This window comes from Phascolarctos cinereus, unplaced genomic scaffold, assembly GCF_003287225.1.
Source record: "Phascolarctos cinereus isolate Bilbo 61053 unplaced genomic scaffold, phaCin_HiC Scaffold_4;HRSCAF=312, whole genome shotgun sequence".
Taxonomy (NCBI): Eukaryota; Metazoa; Chordata; class Mammalia; order Diprotodontia; family Phascolarctidae; genus Phascolarctos; species Phascolarctos cinereus.
In genome coordinates this window covers 465298626-465311893 of record NW_027555847.1, presented here as the reverse complement: position 1 = coordinate 465311893, position 13268 = coordinate 465298626, and the positions used below count along the sequence as shown (strand labels likewise).

The window sequence follows — 13268 nt, the reverse complement described above, 5'->3', positions numbered from 1 at the left end:
TCTCTATCAATATTTTTACAGTTTGAATGTTACTTTATTAGGTAGCCTTACTGACACCCTTGATTTTTTTGAACTTCTGAGTTATGACTCAATTTTCCCACACCATTATAGAAGAAATGCCTATGTTATGACAGCTTCTTTGCATGGTGCTCAATCATATTCTGGCTGTGTGTGTGTGTGTGTGTGAGAGAGAGAGAGAGAGAGAGAGACAGGCAGACAGACAAAGAGACAGAGAGAGGTGGGGGAAGGAGGAAAGTAATACTTGATGAAATAGAGAACAGAAAGCTAGAATGATAAGAACACAAAAATAGTTCAGAAATCACACCTAGAGCTTAAAACAGACTATACAAAGGGCTTAGAGAGAATTTTAAAAACGTTCAATTAGCATTGTTTTTGCAGAGTGGAAAAGTGTTATGTTTTATTATTTCTCTTATTTTCTTTCTATATGGTTTTTCCAGAATTAGAAAATGTGCCTAATTCAGCTTTTTTTGGGGAGGCTAGCAAATCTTTTGAGGAAACATCCTGGATCAAACAAGCTATAAATATGAGTTCTATGGAAGAAAGTATGTCATGACCCTCAAATTGATGATTAAACCTCTGACAGGCAGAAACAATAAGATTCTGATTCAGCAATTCCTGATTATATGCAAATTTCATGATACTTTTCCTCTAGGAATTCAGGCATCTATAACATTTAATGGCAGGGCAAAATCTTATGTTCTATCAATAAGCTCTCTGTAATTTCTACTACTTTTATTTCAAAGTTGTTGCCTACTCATTTATACCACTATTTGCATCTTTATTGGTTACATACTATAGACTATTGCTGTCCACTATGTGCCTATCCATGACCATTTGGATTACCCACAATTTTGACTCTTACGAGATTGTATAGTCCACGATTTAAGCCATATAGGATTATGATACCATCGATAGTAGTGTTTGCTGTCCCAGAGCAACATTCTCATTAAGTTTAGATGGGATCTCATTACTAGTAGGTAGCTAACTTTAAATGCTCATGTCTTTTTTGTCTCACAAGCAGAAAAAAAAAAGCTGAGATATTACACAATGGAAAGTGCCTCTAGGCATCCAAGGAAATTGCACTGAAACGAGGATATCTGATTTGTTGACAGTCCTATCATCCCTCCCAAAAGGTAGGAAAACCAAGCAGGAGTGCGATGGCAAAACTAATTTCACACAAAGAGTTGATATCCAATATATTATGACACTGATGGTTGTTCTGAACAATTATGGTTGTGTCCTAACAAATAGTCAGATAATATATTTTTTAACATGTCTTTTTAGTGCAACCAATACCATCACATACAAAAGAGTACTTCCTCTAACAAAAGAAAATTTCAAGTCAGCTTGTACACAGATGTTTTATTTTGGATGTTAACATAAATCAGCATTATATGCAAGATTCTCTTACAATGGAAAAGTATTTTTCCAGTACAACAAAAAACTCAACTTGGGGGATGTAACTGTTGTACATTAATGTCAAAACCCAAAGGCAAGATGGAATATTTTATATGCATAGTCCGTTTCCATGCAAGTTTGGCTGCTACGTGTATATCAAGGTTGTTTACAACATCCTGAAAAATTATAATGCACACATATAACAGAACAGTAAAAAGGTGACTTAAAATGTCTGATATGTTAAATATTGACATCTTCTTGCAAAAGCAACAAAAGCAGTTAGCTAAAGGGCTCAACCAATACCAACCCTAACATATGCTATGTACAGTAAACCTAGGTTTATAAAATCTGGAATACATAAAAATTTGGGATTAATGTTCAAAAAGAAGAAATCTTTTATTTAAAAAAAAAGCAGATCTTTCTATATAACAGACTTTGGTGATTTGAGACTATGTGCACCCATATTAGCTATGGGCTTCAAAAAGAAAGATCAATCCTTTGCCCATTATGTGCCACTAGCTCACTGTAAATGAAATGATACTTTATAATTTTGCATGTCAATTTGTTTTTCAGAGTGTAACTTCTGCAAGAAGTCCATTAATTAGCAAGGAATTAACACCCCCAACAGACGTTGCTAAGGAGGTTCAAACTGGTTGCCCGATTTGATATCAACAAAGCATAATTTTAATACTGTATATTTTCTGCACTTCTCATTACAGTATACAAAAACTGGGGAGGGCCAAAGTGACTCAGATTTGAATAGTTTGAGATCCTTTTAGGTCTACTGGACAGTAGCTACAAATTCAAACTTTTGATATTCCAATTCCTATCTAACATAAAAACAGACGACAGACCCTGGAGCTGTTGCTTCTTTCTTTTAAGCCACTATATTATTTTCATATTTCAGGATGATAACCTGAAAAGCTCAACTCTTAGGATATGAGAGTATCAGTTCAGCAAGAATTTGCCTGGTAATGGTTGATCCCATGAAGTTAACTTGAGAACCTGCCATCATTTGATTTTATCTTTACACACAGTGCATATGGTGGTTGCTCTTTCCGTCTCTCATAGCAGCAAGCTGATTCTGCTATTCTCTATAGCAGCACACTTCAGGAGTGGAGAGGGAGAGAGTGTGTTAATTATAAATAACTAAAACTACAGTGTACAATTCTATTTACCTGTCAGTGTAAGTTGACAGCACACCATTATACTCTACAAGGAATTAACTACATAAAATCTCTACAACAAAAGCAAACCAAGACATTCCTTCAAAAAGAAAATAAGTGCAAATACCTAAAACAGGCAACTGAAGCAACTGTTGTAACCTGTAGAGAAAACACCAAAGTTTTATAAAAGGACAAAAATTTTTCTGTATAAATAAGAGAATAATATTTGCTCTATTTTTGAAAATGCTAAGTAAATATAATAAACTTCTAAGTGCAGATAAGACTTGGTTAGGGACCATGGTGCTATATTGTGTGTTTTAACAAAATAAAATGCTCAATTTTAAAACACATGTACAAATTATGATGCTAATTTACATGACCCTCAGATACAATTGAAAAAGAAAAAGTTAAATTATAATTTAGTAAAAATGTTATAATAACTACTTTATAACCAACATGATTTAAAGGGCATAGTGCAATATTTAGGTAGATGTGACATACAGCATAGAATTTGTATTCTTTGCAGCCTATAACTTATCACTGTTTCATACTTCAAGGTCCAAACTTGTCCTTAATATAGCTGTTAAACAGGAAACAACACTGGCTTCTAGACACCCTGTATACATATAAATATCTACATTTAAGCTTTAAAATGAAAATAAATTATAAAAACAGACTCCTTTCCAATTTACAAAGTTTTCCTGCCTCTACATACTGTACAATACATTCAACAAAGCTTTCAGCTCTTCTGAGATTTATGAAGAAAATACTGACTCTGTACTAAAAATGAAAAAACCCTTTATTCAACCCATCTTATTTCTAGTACCATTTTCAAATAAATATATTTAACACTGTAGTTAATTTCACTGTTTTTGAAGAATACAAAAAACTAGTAGTGCAACTTTCTACCCTTCTTTTACATTTCTTTCCACTGTGTTTCTTTATACATAGTAGAATAGAGTGCTACATAAGCAAATAAACACATAGGCCAAAGTACTTTCATCAAGCTATGCATGTTCCCACACACCGGCCATGTGGTTTCAGAAATCATTAAGTACTTATAGCCTATTCTACAACAAAACTGCAGCATCAAGAGAGCATTAAGATAGTAGGCAACATTTTATGGAAATGAAATGTGAAAAATTTGCTATTAGTATACTTATGCATGTTCAAATGCTGCTTTTCTTACTGTTCTTTAAAAACAAATTTTAAAATCCTTTAAAACACTGCAAGATTGATCTGATACCCCCTTACTAAAACAGTTTAGCTTTTAGCCTTCTTGACATTTATTAAAAAGATGTGAAGAATTTTAAGGCCATCTTTAAAATGTTTAAAAAACAATTCATTGACAAATTTCACTGCAACCTAATTTAGTGCAGAATACATAGTAAAGGAGCGGCAGTTTTTCCTCAGCAGTCCTGACAATTATAGTATTAGTGCCCTGGAAGTGCCACTTGCTGCCGTGTAGGTGCTCAGGTATCTTCTCGCTTGTTCAGTCATTATAAGTTGATCTTCAGTCTTTCCATAAACCACTGCCTCCCACTCACAATTGGACTACAAAGGGAAAGACACATAACACTAACGTTAACAAGTTGCCACAATAAATATATCTGTGCCAATTCAGAATTTTAGGTTTAAAAGTGAATTCTTTCAATATTGGTCAAATTCATAGCTCCCTTGGGGGAAGGGAAGTTTCAGGACGCTAGGAAAACTTAAAGACGTTTTCCTATTAGTTGTGCTTGAGTGTGAAAAGGAAACTTCCACAATCCCTTTTCACGCTTTGTTTTGAAGTTTGTAAGAGAAGGATGAGCAAACAGAGAATGTAATGTTGACAAAAAATTATTTTAAAAAATATAATGGATTTCTGGTATAACAATTCATAATGAATAGCATAAAGTTCTTATTTTACTTATTAGAACAAAGGTTATCATACCACTACAAATTTATGCAACAGAGATATCCCTGAAAAAATATGGATAAATTATATTTTTGTACTAAAAAATTTAAAATGCACTGAGGGCTTGCTATCTAAAATAACCACATGTGGATCCTTTTATGAAGCAAATAATCACCTCTTAGTTTTATCTGTTTTATATATTCAGACTTTCATATACCAAGTAGCCAAATTTATGTTTCAAATGGCTATCTGCATATTACTAACAACAACAACAACAACAAAATCCTCCCAAATGCTTCCAAAAATAAGTGTAACTAATATTATGACATAGAGTAACTCCTGGACAGGGTGACAGGGTATACCAGATTGCAAATGTCATATCTAAGGAATGTTTAAGTATCCAGAAAGATGCTATTTCTGTAGCCTCTCTCGGGCATGAAGAGAAACTTCTCTCTTCAGTGCCCGCCCACATTTTCCAATGTGTGTTGTACCTAAAGAACAATGCTTTAGCCTAGATCTGCAGCTGTACTATGGTTGCATTGCAGCTGAGAAAGGGGTTTTGTTGTGTGACCTGCATGCTGGAAGCTCACACGCAATCACTGCTCAAGCAGAACAATCACGTGTAGCAACAGGGTTGCTGGGACAGCCCCCAACCACACAACCTTTCAGCGCTGCATTTGTTATAGAAGGATGAGTGCCAAAAGCACAGGCATGAATTTAGTGTACCATCCGTCAAAGAAGCTTGAAAACCACCAGTGTAGAGTCTTTGTTACATTTCAAACTGTTTAACCTACATAGACAGATTTGGAAATGACAGATTCTCTTTTTGAAATCTGGATTTAAACTGAATTGTAAAATAGCAGTCAATGCATCCTTTAGTGATCATTATATTGGTTGCAGTCTAAAAAGAAAAGAACTCATGACCAGTAGGACCAAGCTGATAACTGAATATTTTTTAAATCACTAAAAAAATTTTATAAATCCATACCTGAAGAGACTTTTCCAATTTGACACCTTTGGAAGTGCTAGGATTTGGTTTCTTTTTAGTAAGTGTGTATGTTTTGTTGGCTGAATTTATATCTTGTTTTTCTGGTGTCAGGTTGCACCTGTTGTCATGTATTTCCAATAATGGTATCATTAATAAAGATGTTGTAAAGATATTTTCTGACTAAAAGGGGGAAAAAGGAGAAATGAAAATAAAATACCTACAACTAATTAAAATTTTTAAAGGGAATAAAATATAAAATTTGAGCTTGAAGTGGATTTACTCCTTTCCCAAGAAAGCTCTGTCTATGATATTAAAGAAGAATAATTGATAAGAATTAAACAAAGGTTTCAGAGATGGAGACGAGAAAAGCATTGAAATTTATAGCTTTTGAGAACTGTCATTCTAGCAGCATTTTACTCTAACCATGAAAAATGTCACCAAAAAAATACACAAATATAAGCAGTAACGGCCACTTAAAAAAAAAAAAAGAAAAAAGTCAATCATCTATACTATACATATGACTCTAAAGCAAGGCTGAGATAAATATTTTTCCCTACGGATCTGGCCTAAAATAAAAAACAAAAAACCCCAGCACTTCACAATGCAGTAAGAATCTCCTTATTCTTGCTATAAAGTTAATCATTCCAAATTACCTAATACTATTGTTCATCAAGTTTGCGAATGATACAAAGTTAGGAAAGAGGCATAGCTAATGTGTCAGATGACAGAATCAAAATTTTAAAACATTCCTCTAAGCTAGAAAAACAAAGATTATACAATGGATAAAGGTATAGTCTTCCATTTAGGTTTTATTTTAAACCAGAAAAATATGGCTTAACAGCAGTTCAAATGAAAAAGACCTAGACAGTGTAAAAGTCAACTCTGGCTTCTCAAAAAGCTAACATAATCCTAGGTTGCATGAGTACTAGCACAATATTTAAATTAGGGATTCAAGGAATATAATAGTCACTGTGGTCGGACTACATACGGAATATTATATTGTGGGTATCATATTTTAAGAGGGACACTGACCAACCGGAATAATGTAACCCTACAGATAAGGAAAGCTAAAATTACAGCAGATGACATTTATGTCATACTTTAAGGCTTACAATTAATATGTAATCATTACCTCATTTGATACTCATAGAAACTCTAGTAAATACTACAGGCATTAATATCCCAATGTTACAAGTGGAGAAACCAAAACTCAGAGAGGTTAAGTGATTTGCCCATTATTACACAACTACTGACAGAAAAAGGATTTGAGCCCAGGTCTCCCTTTACTTCAAGTCTAGTGTTCTCTTCTCTACATTACACTGCCTCTTCATAAGAGGCCTGGAAATCATGAAACACAAGGAACAGTGGAAGAAACTAAGTCTGTTGAAGTAAAGAAGACCAGACCAATGGGTCTTTAGAACTTCTGAAGAGTTGTGGTGTAGAAAAAAATAGATTTGTTCTCTATTTGTGTCAGAGGACAGAACCAGGACCAATGAACAGAAGTTACTGAGAGTTATTTCCACATAATGAAGAGCTTTCTGAGAGAGAGAAGCAATTCTGCAACAGAACGATTTGACTTGTAAAGTAGAGCTCTCTACCAGTAGAAATGGTCAGTGACAGTCTAGGTGACCTTGTGTATTATAGAAGAGATTCTAGGTTGGAATGCAGAGTTTTGGTATAATATTAAAGAAAAAACATGAACAGATTCACTGATATCCATGCAATACAAGGGAATTAAAGGAGAGCCCCATTAGCTTTCTGAGTAGGGATCCCTATGGCAGATTCATGAGAGAACATGGACAAGAATTCCACATGATGGGCAGATATAGATGGTTACAATCTGCATTACTGGAGAGAGTAACCACATCACTGAGACCACAGATCCATTGAAGAAGATCAAAGAAGCTTCCTTACTTTTGGGCAAGGGTACAATGCAAGAAGAGGGAGGTCCAGGACTAGGTGCTTGAGGTAACAGTACAGAACATCCTCTATAGAGAACATGTGATAGTATTCCCAACCCCTCTCCATCAGGGCATGTAGAAGCATTTTGGTAGAGCAGGCAGAAAAAAAGTGATGAAAGCATTTATAATTTCCTGATGGCATTACTTTAGTCTGATAATGAGTGGCTGCATAAACTACCTCATCTTTCTGCAATCTGAAAATACAGTCATACCATAGCACTTGGAGGAATTGAATAAAGACTTGAGAAAGGGGTAAAAAACATTAAAAAAACCCTCTGATAATTTTTTTTTCATGCCTTCACTATACAATAACAAGCTCTCCCTCTATCCCAATGCCTACACAGGTATACCTTCAGGCTTGGTTTTGTGAAACTCATTTCATAAAATGTGCTTCTATTCCATGGATATTGACAATACAGGGGGAAAAAAGAGGGAAGGAAAAGAAGAAATGCAAATATCTCAGGGCTATTTGTACCTACTCAGAAGTAGGGACAGTGAATTAAAGCCGCCAAGCACAGCCTGACACTTCTTACCTCCTACAGTAAGTAGTAATGAAGATATACAAGTAATTCCTTAGGTAACAATTAGTAAGGTAAGGTTGGAAAGAGTTAATTTCTTTTGTGTGAAATGATTCCTTTTTTTGTCTTTAGATTCAAGAACTGAAGCTAAATCTTTCTTAAAGAACTGAAGCTAAATCTTTCTTAAAGTTTGGCAAATATTCTATAAGTAAATGCTATCTTCCCCACGTTTTGAAAAGTAAGCATTATTTGTACACTGACAGATCACCTAAGACCAACTAATATCCTGGAGATAAGCAATGAAAAGCTGTGGTGATATTTAGTGCTTTTTATTACAGTTAGTAATAAGCTTCAAGTATCTCAAATGTACATGAAATTATAGGCATGTTGATGATTCTTTTAAAAATTAGTTAAAAGAGTTCCATATTGAAGGGCACTCATCCACCATGAATTTCTAATGTACTTCTAGTTCTGGCTACCTAATAAACAGGAAATTAGAACCTGACATTCAACAAAAATTGACAAAATGCCATGAAAACTAAAATTCTTATAAATTTCAGTTTTATATTTTAAAAAGCTATTCACCAACCTGCATATCTGAAACGTTGTCTTCTGTTAATAGCTGAGTACCTGGTTCTTCTTTTTCCCAATTATCTAAAACTAATGACTTTCTGACTTTCTTCACAGAAGAAACATGCTGGAATGAACAATTTATAAGGGAAGAATTATTACAGAACAAAATGGATATTGATTTAACAAGTATGATACTAAAATATTCCAAATTTACCTCCTGTTTGCAGCTTTTATAGGTAGCATCATCTTCCTCTTTGAGGAATATGTCCGTTCCAGTTTCTTCTTTTAAAACCTCACGAATATCTTCCTCCAAGAAAGCAAGTGGCTGTGACTGGATTTAAAGGATAAAAAAGTGTTCCTTCTGTTAAAGCCATTCTTTTTCTCATATACAACAAGCTGACCTTTTATACCTTCCCATTACTTGTATAATTTTATTGCCAAGTCCTAGGAATTTTTTAACTTGTAGAAAATGTGTGCTAAAGTACTGCATCTTATGGCAAAAAAGATAACAGCACATTATGAGCACTGAGTTAATAAAACCTATTTTGTGAGAACATTATCCCATTATTTCCTAACTAAATCCATATATATTCTTAAAGGAAACTATGGGGATATTTTAGAAATGGGAAATTGTGGGAAATGCAATACAAATTGGGCTACAAAGTAAACTAGCAAAGAAGGAGAAAAATAGGAAAATTCAAAATTTTAATACTGCAAATATCACACCTTTATTCGTCAATCTGATTGTTAGGCTTGAGTGACCTCACTAATCTGGGAAGTAAAAGTCACTGGAAAATTTTATCTTTAAAGGCAAATTCAAAACAAATTTTTCATATAAAAGCATAATATTTTTTAATAAAAGTTGTATTTACTTTAAGGAACCATTTCTTTCAGCTCTCTAACAGACAACAAGCTGAACAGTTCCTGACAATTTAGTGAAGATCAGAGAACTTTTACTGGGATCTGTGTTAGAGCTGATTTCAAGTGGCAGAGCAAACTCCAAGACAAAGAAAGTGAAGACAACCTTTAGGTGAAGGCAACTCTTCTCTGCAACTTCTCTGTAACTCAAGAGTCTTAGCAAGTTGCCTCTAGCACTAAACCAAAATACTAAACTAAGTTAAGTAGCTTGCCCAAGATTACTCAGCTAATATATGTATTACAGTGTACTGCTTCTCTTTAGCGAAAATATTAATTATAACATCAGTTTATACATACCAACTAGTCACTAGGAATAGAAAACTTCCTCAAAGTCTTCTAATAAAATGACAAATTTAATTATTGCTCTCTATATAAGTAGTACTTTGGTTAAATAGCATTCAACTGAGATCTTAAGTAATCAATATATCCAGAAGATTAAGTCAAGAGAATAAAATTTGCAAATGAAATATAACTCCAAGGTATTGGCAAAAACTCTCTTTGGAAATTAAAATGAGATTTAAAGCTGCTCTTACTTGGAGGAGGGGACATATAGGAGACATATTAACAAATCTGTCTTTTTTTAAAGGTACAGTTGTAAAACCACAGGTATTATCTACAATCATTCCAAAGAAAATCTGTTTGAATTCAATTCTTCCCATGAAATTGCATAATAAAATTACTACTATATTCTAACCATAGGTATTTGTAGTTTTCAATATAATTCCTAACCAAATTTCTATGAAGAAGAATTTCTATGAATTCTATTAATTGAATAATTTTAGGCAATAATCAGGAAGAAGTCAATACTTCAAATCATGTTACTCCTTCCCCCATTTAATTTAATTCAGGCATAATTAACTCTCTAATATCAATCATTATCAAGCTTTTGTCCATGATCTAAAACCTTTAAAAATATTTTTACAAGTGAGTATTAATAAATATAATGACTTTAAGCACATCAAGAAAATTCAAGAAAATTGGACAAAAATGCTGCCAACTTGATGGTGAAGAAAGACTATTTTACATTCAGATAAGGTGATGAAATTAGACAGTGTGGATGTCTATGAAAAGAAATTTTCTCTTTATAAAGATAAACTTTTCCAAATAGCTTTTTACTTCCTAGATTCAGTGAGTCACTCAAGCTAACTGAAAATTCACCATACTAACATCTCACCAATATATAAAAATACCCATTTATTCAATCTAGATTGAGAGAAAATATATACCTACCACAATTTTTAGAGGTCCATATTTTTTCTCCTGAGCAGCAAGAGCATTCTTAAAAGGAGTTGGAGTTCTTGGTGTGGTACCCAGTATAGATCTTCTAATTGTAGGGGTTCTAAACCTATTAAACAGATATGAGTCCAAATCATGTTAAAATTTTTAATATGTATACTCAATATTTTATTTAACTTTTTATTTTTTAACAAAATCTTTAATGATGACAAAGATTTGGAATACAATGGGATGGGGCAGTTAGAATTATGGAACTACAAAGCTAGAAGAACAAAAGAGGTCAGCTAAGTCCAACTTCTACTTAAATGATGAATCTTGTCCATATCCCTAACAAGTAGTCAAGTCACCTAGCCTTCAGTTGTTATTTTTCAAAAATAATTCATCTAGCATATGAGACAAAAGAGAGATAGCTGCTTTTTCAAATTCCTAATTATGATGGTTTTATGAGATTATATAAATACATAACAAATAAATTACAGAGTTATTTCAGTGAATAGCTACTTTAAAAGTCAACGCCACATTCTCTGAACATTAGATAGACACTTACTGTTCACTTACCCTACATTTTCCTTTTGATCTTTGGGTGTAGTTTCCTTGTGAAGAGGAGTTGTGATAAGTACTTTTTGGCCACAGATTGGGGTTGATGTAAATGCAGGATTTTCAATATTAAGTTGTTCATTTCCAGGGCATGTATTGAAGAACTTCAAAAAGAAAAAAAGGGGGGGGGCAATTTAAAGACAATCTTATCTTTGAAAATCCTTATACTAATGTTAAAGGAGTGTTAACACTAATAAACATTAGTTTAATGTTAGATCTAGATATAGGCCTTCAGAACATTAGGTGGATTTTAGCTCAGCACAATGCCTGGCACATAGCTAAGCGTATAATAAATGTTTGTTCCTTTGCCTTTATGGAACATTTAAAGTATGATATGGACAAGTACTGAGAATGTGTAGATGGATTACAATCTGTTACACTGATGGGAATGGTCATATTAATGAGGTCACAGATCCAATGAAGTATTTAAATATAGTCAAATATAATATAATTTTAAAATTACTTTCTTCCTCTTAAAATACCTAAGAGTAGTAACATCTCTGCATTTGCCATCTAAAGTTTCTTCTAAAACAAAGCATAATACTGAATATTCTTTAGAAAGATGTCACAAAATTAACGCACTTTACTCATAGGTGTTTCAGGTCCTACTCTTATTTTTTAAAAAATTCTAACACATGGGTCTATAGTTTCTCAATCCAAAGCAGACCAGAAACTTAGTCCTCATTGTACAAAAACTCTTAAGATACATTTTAAAATCCATGTCCACAGATTACAATATCAATTTTTAGAGTAATAAACTACTATTGAGGACTTTTAAAATATTATTTAAATAAAAAACACACAAAAAGGCTATACCTGTGAAGGAGAAAATGGTAGTGTTTTCACTGGTGTATGTTTTAGTGCAACGTTGACAGCATCATTAAATGAGCCATCATTGAGTTCACCAATTGGTGACTGAACAACTCGCATTCTTCTCTTCTTTCTTAAGATAGTAGGTGGAGTGCTAAACTTAGCCACATTTGGGGATACTGAAGGAATAGTATCATTTTCTCCACTACTGAAATTGTTTTTTTTCCCTTCCAGTACAAGACTGACATTAAACTGGCATTCCATGGCTCCTTCACTGTGCTGAATTCGCATCAATTTAACTGGGGTGGGTTTAACAGGAGAAGCAGCAGCATCAGAAAGGTCAAAACTGGTAACATCACTCCAAGCTACAGGATCCTGCAACACAGCAAGTTATTATTAAAGTTAATTTGATAGGACATTCAGATATAATCTTGAACACCAGTCGACTTCATTCCAAGAGGGTCAATAAAACAACTCATTTTTATCAACAGCAATTGGCTTTAGTTGGATATTTTTTAATAATACCACTTAAGAGCAATACCACTTACATTCCCAGTTTTACTCCCTTTCTTATCTGGAATATTTTAAATAATATCTCACTTCAACACCTGGAGCTTATTATGGAAGTATATTAAAATGAATAGTTTTTAAAATATTTTATCTGAAGGAAAGCTCCCTGGCTCTAGAAGCACTCATTCTCAACTTCCCGCGCAGACGATCTAGCAAAAGCTAGGGGGGGCAAGCCACTGCTTGATGAGATGCACCTCATAATGTTTTAGGAGTGTGTTGTTCAGTCGTATCTGACTCTTCACAACCTAATGGACCATAGCATGCCAGGCCTTTCTATCCTCCATCATCTCCCAAAGTCTGTCCAAGTTCATATTCAGCGTTTCCGTGATACTATCTATCTCATCCTATGCCGTCCCCTTTTCCTTTTTCTTTCAATCTTTCCCAACATCAGGGTCTTTTCTAATGAATCCTGTTTTCTCATTATGTGACGAAAGCATTTCAGCTTCAGTATTTGGTTTTCTAATGAATATTGCGTAAATTAATTTCTTTAAATACTGACTAATTTGTGATAATTTAATGTCACATGGTGTTTTGGGTAATTTTTAATATGAAAACGTATTACAAAGTAATAAAGCTATTTCAAAGTATGTATGTGTATGTGTGTGTGTGTATGTA

At 33.6% G+C, this 13268-nt stretch overlaps 1 protein-coding gene across 5 annotated transcripts in view; it reads right to left on the bottom strand.

Moving 5' to 3' along the window:
• Positions 1 to 1363: 1363 nt before the first annotated feature.
• MYBL1 (MYB proto-oncogene like 1) overlaps positions 1364 to 13268 on the bottom strand; it is a 57092-nt gene continuing 45187 nt past the window's right edge. For 3 of the 5 annotated variants that reach the window (XM_021002154.2, XM_021002157.2, XM_021002156.2), the window contains exons 10-16: positions 12090 to 12458; positions 11235 to 11377; positions 10671 to 10785; positions 8737 to 8853; positions 8539 to 8646; positions 5471 to 5650; positions 1364 to 4139 (exon numbers count right to left, since the gene is read on the bottom strand). In XM_021002154.2, coding sequence (XP_020857813.1) covers positions 4011 to 4139; positions 5471 to 5650; positions 8539 to 8646; positions 8737 to 8853; positions 10671 to 10785; positions 11235 to 11377; positions 12090 to 12458 — 1161 coding nt within the window. In that variant the 3' untranslated portion in view covers positions 1364 to 4010. The remainder of the gene's footprint in view (positions 4140 to 5470; positions 5651 to 8538; positions 8647 to 8736; positions 8854 to 10670; positions 10786 to 11234; positions 11378 to 12089; positions 12459 to 13268) is intronic. The other 2 variants (XM_021002158.2, XM_021002159.2) reach the window with 1 other exon arrangement.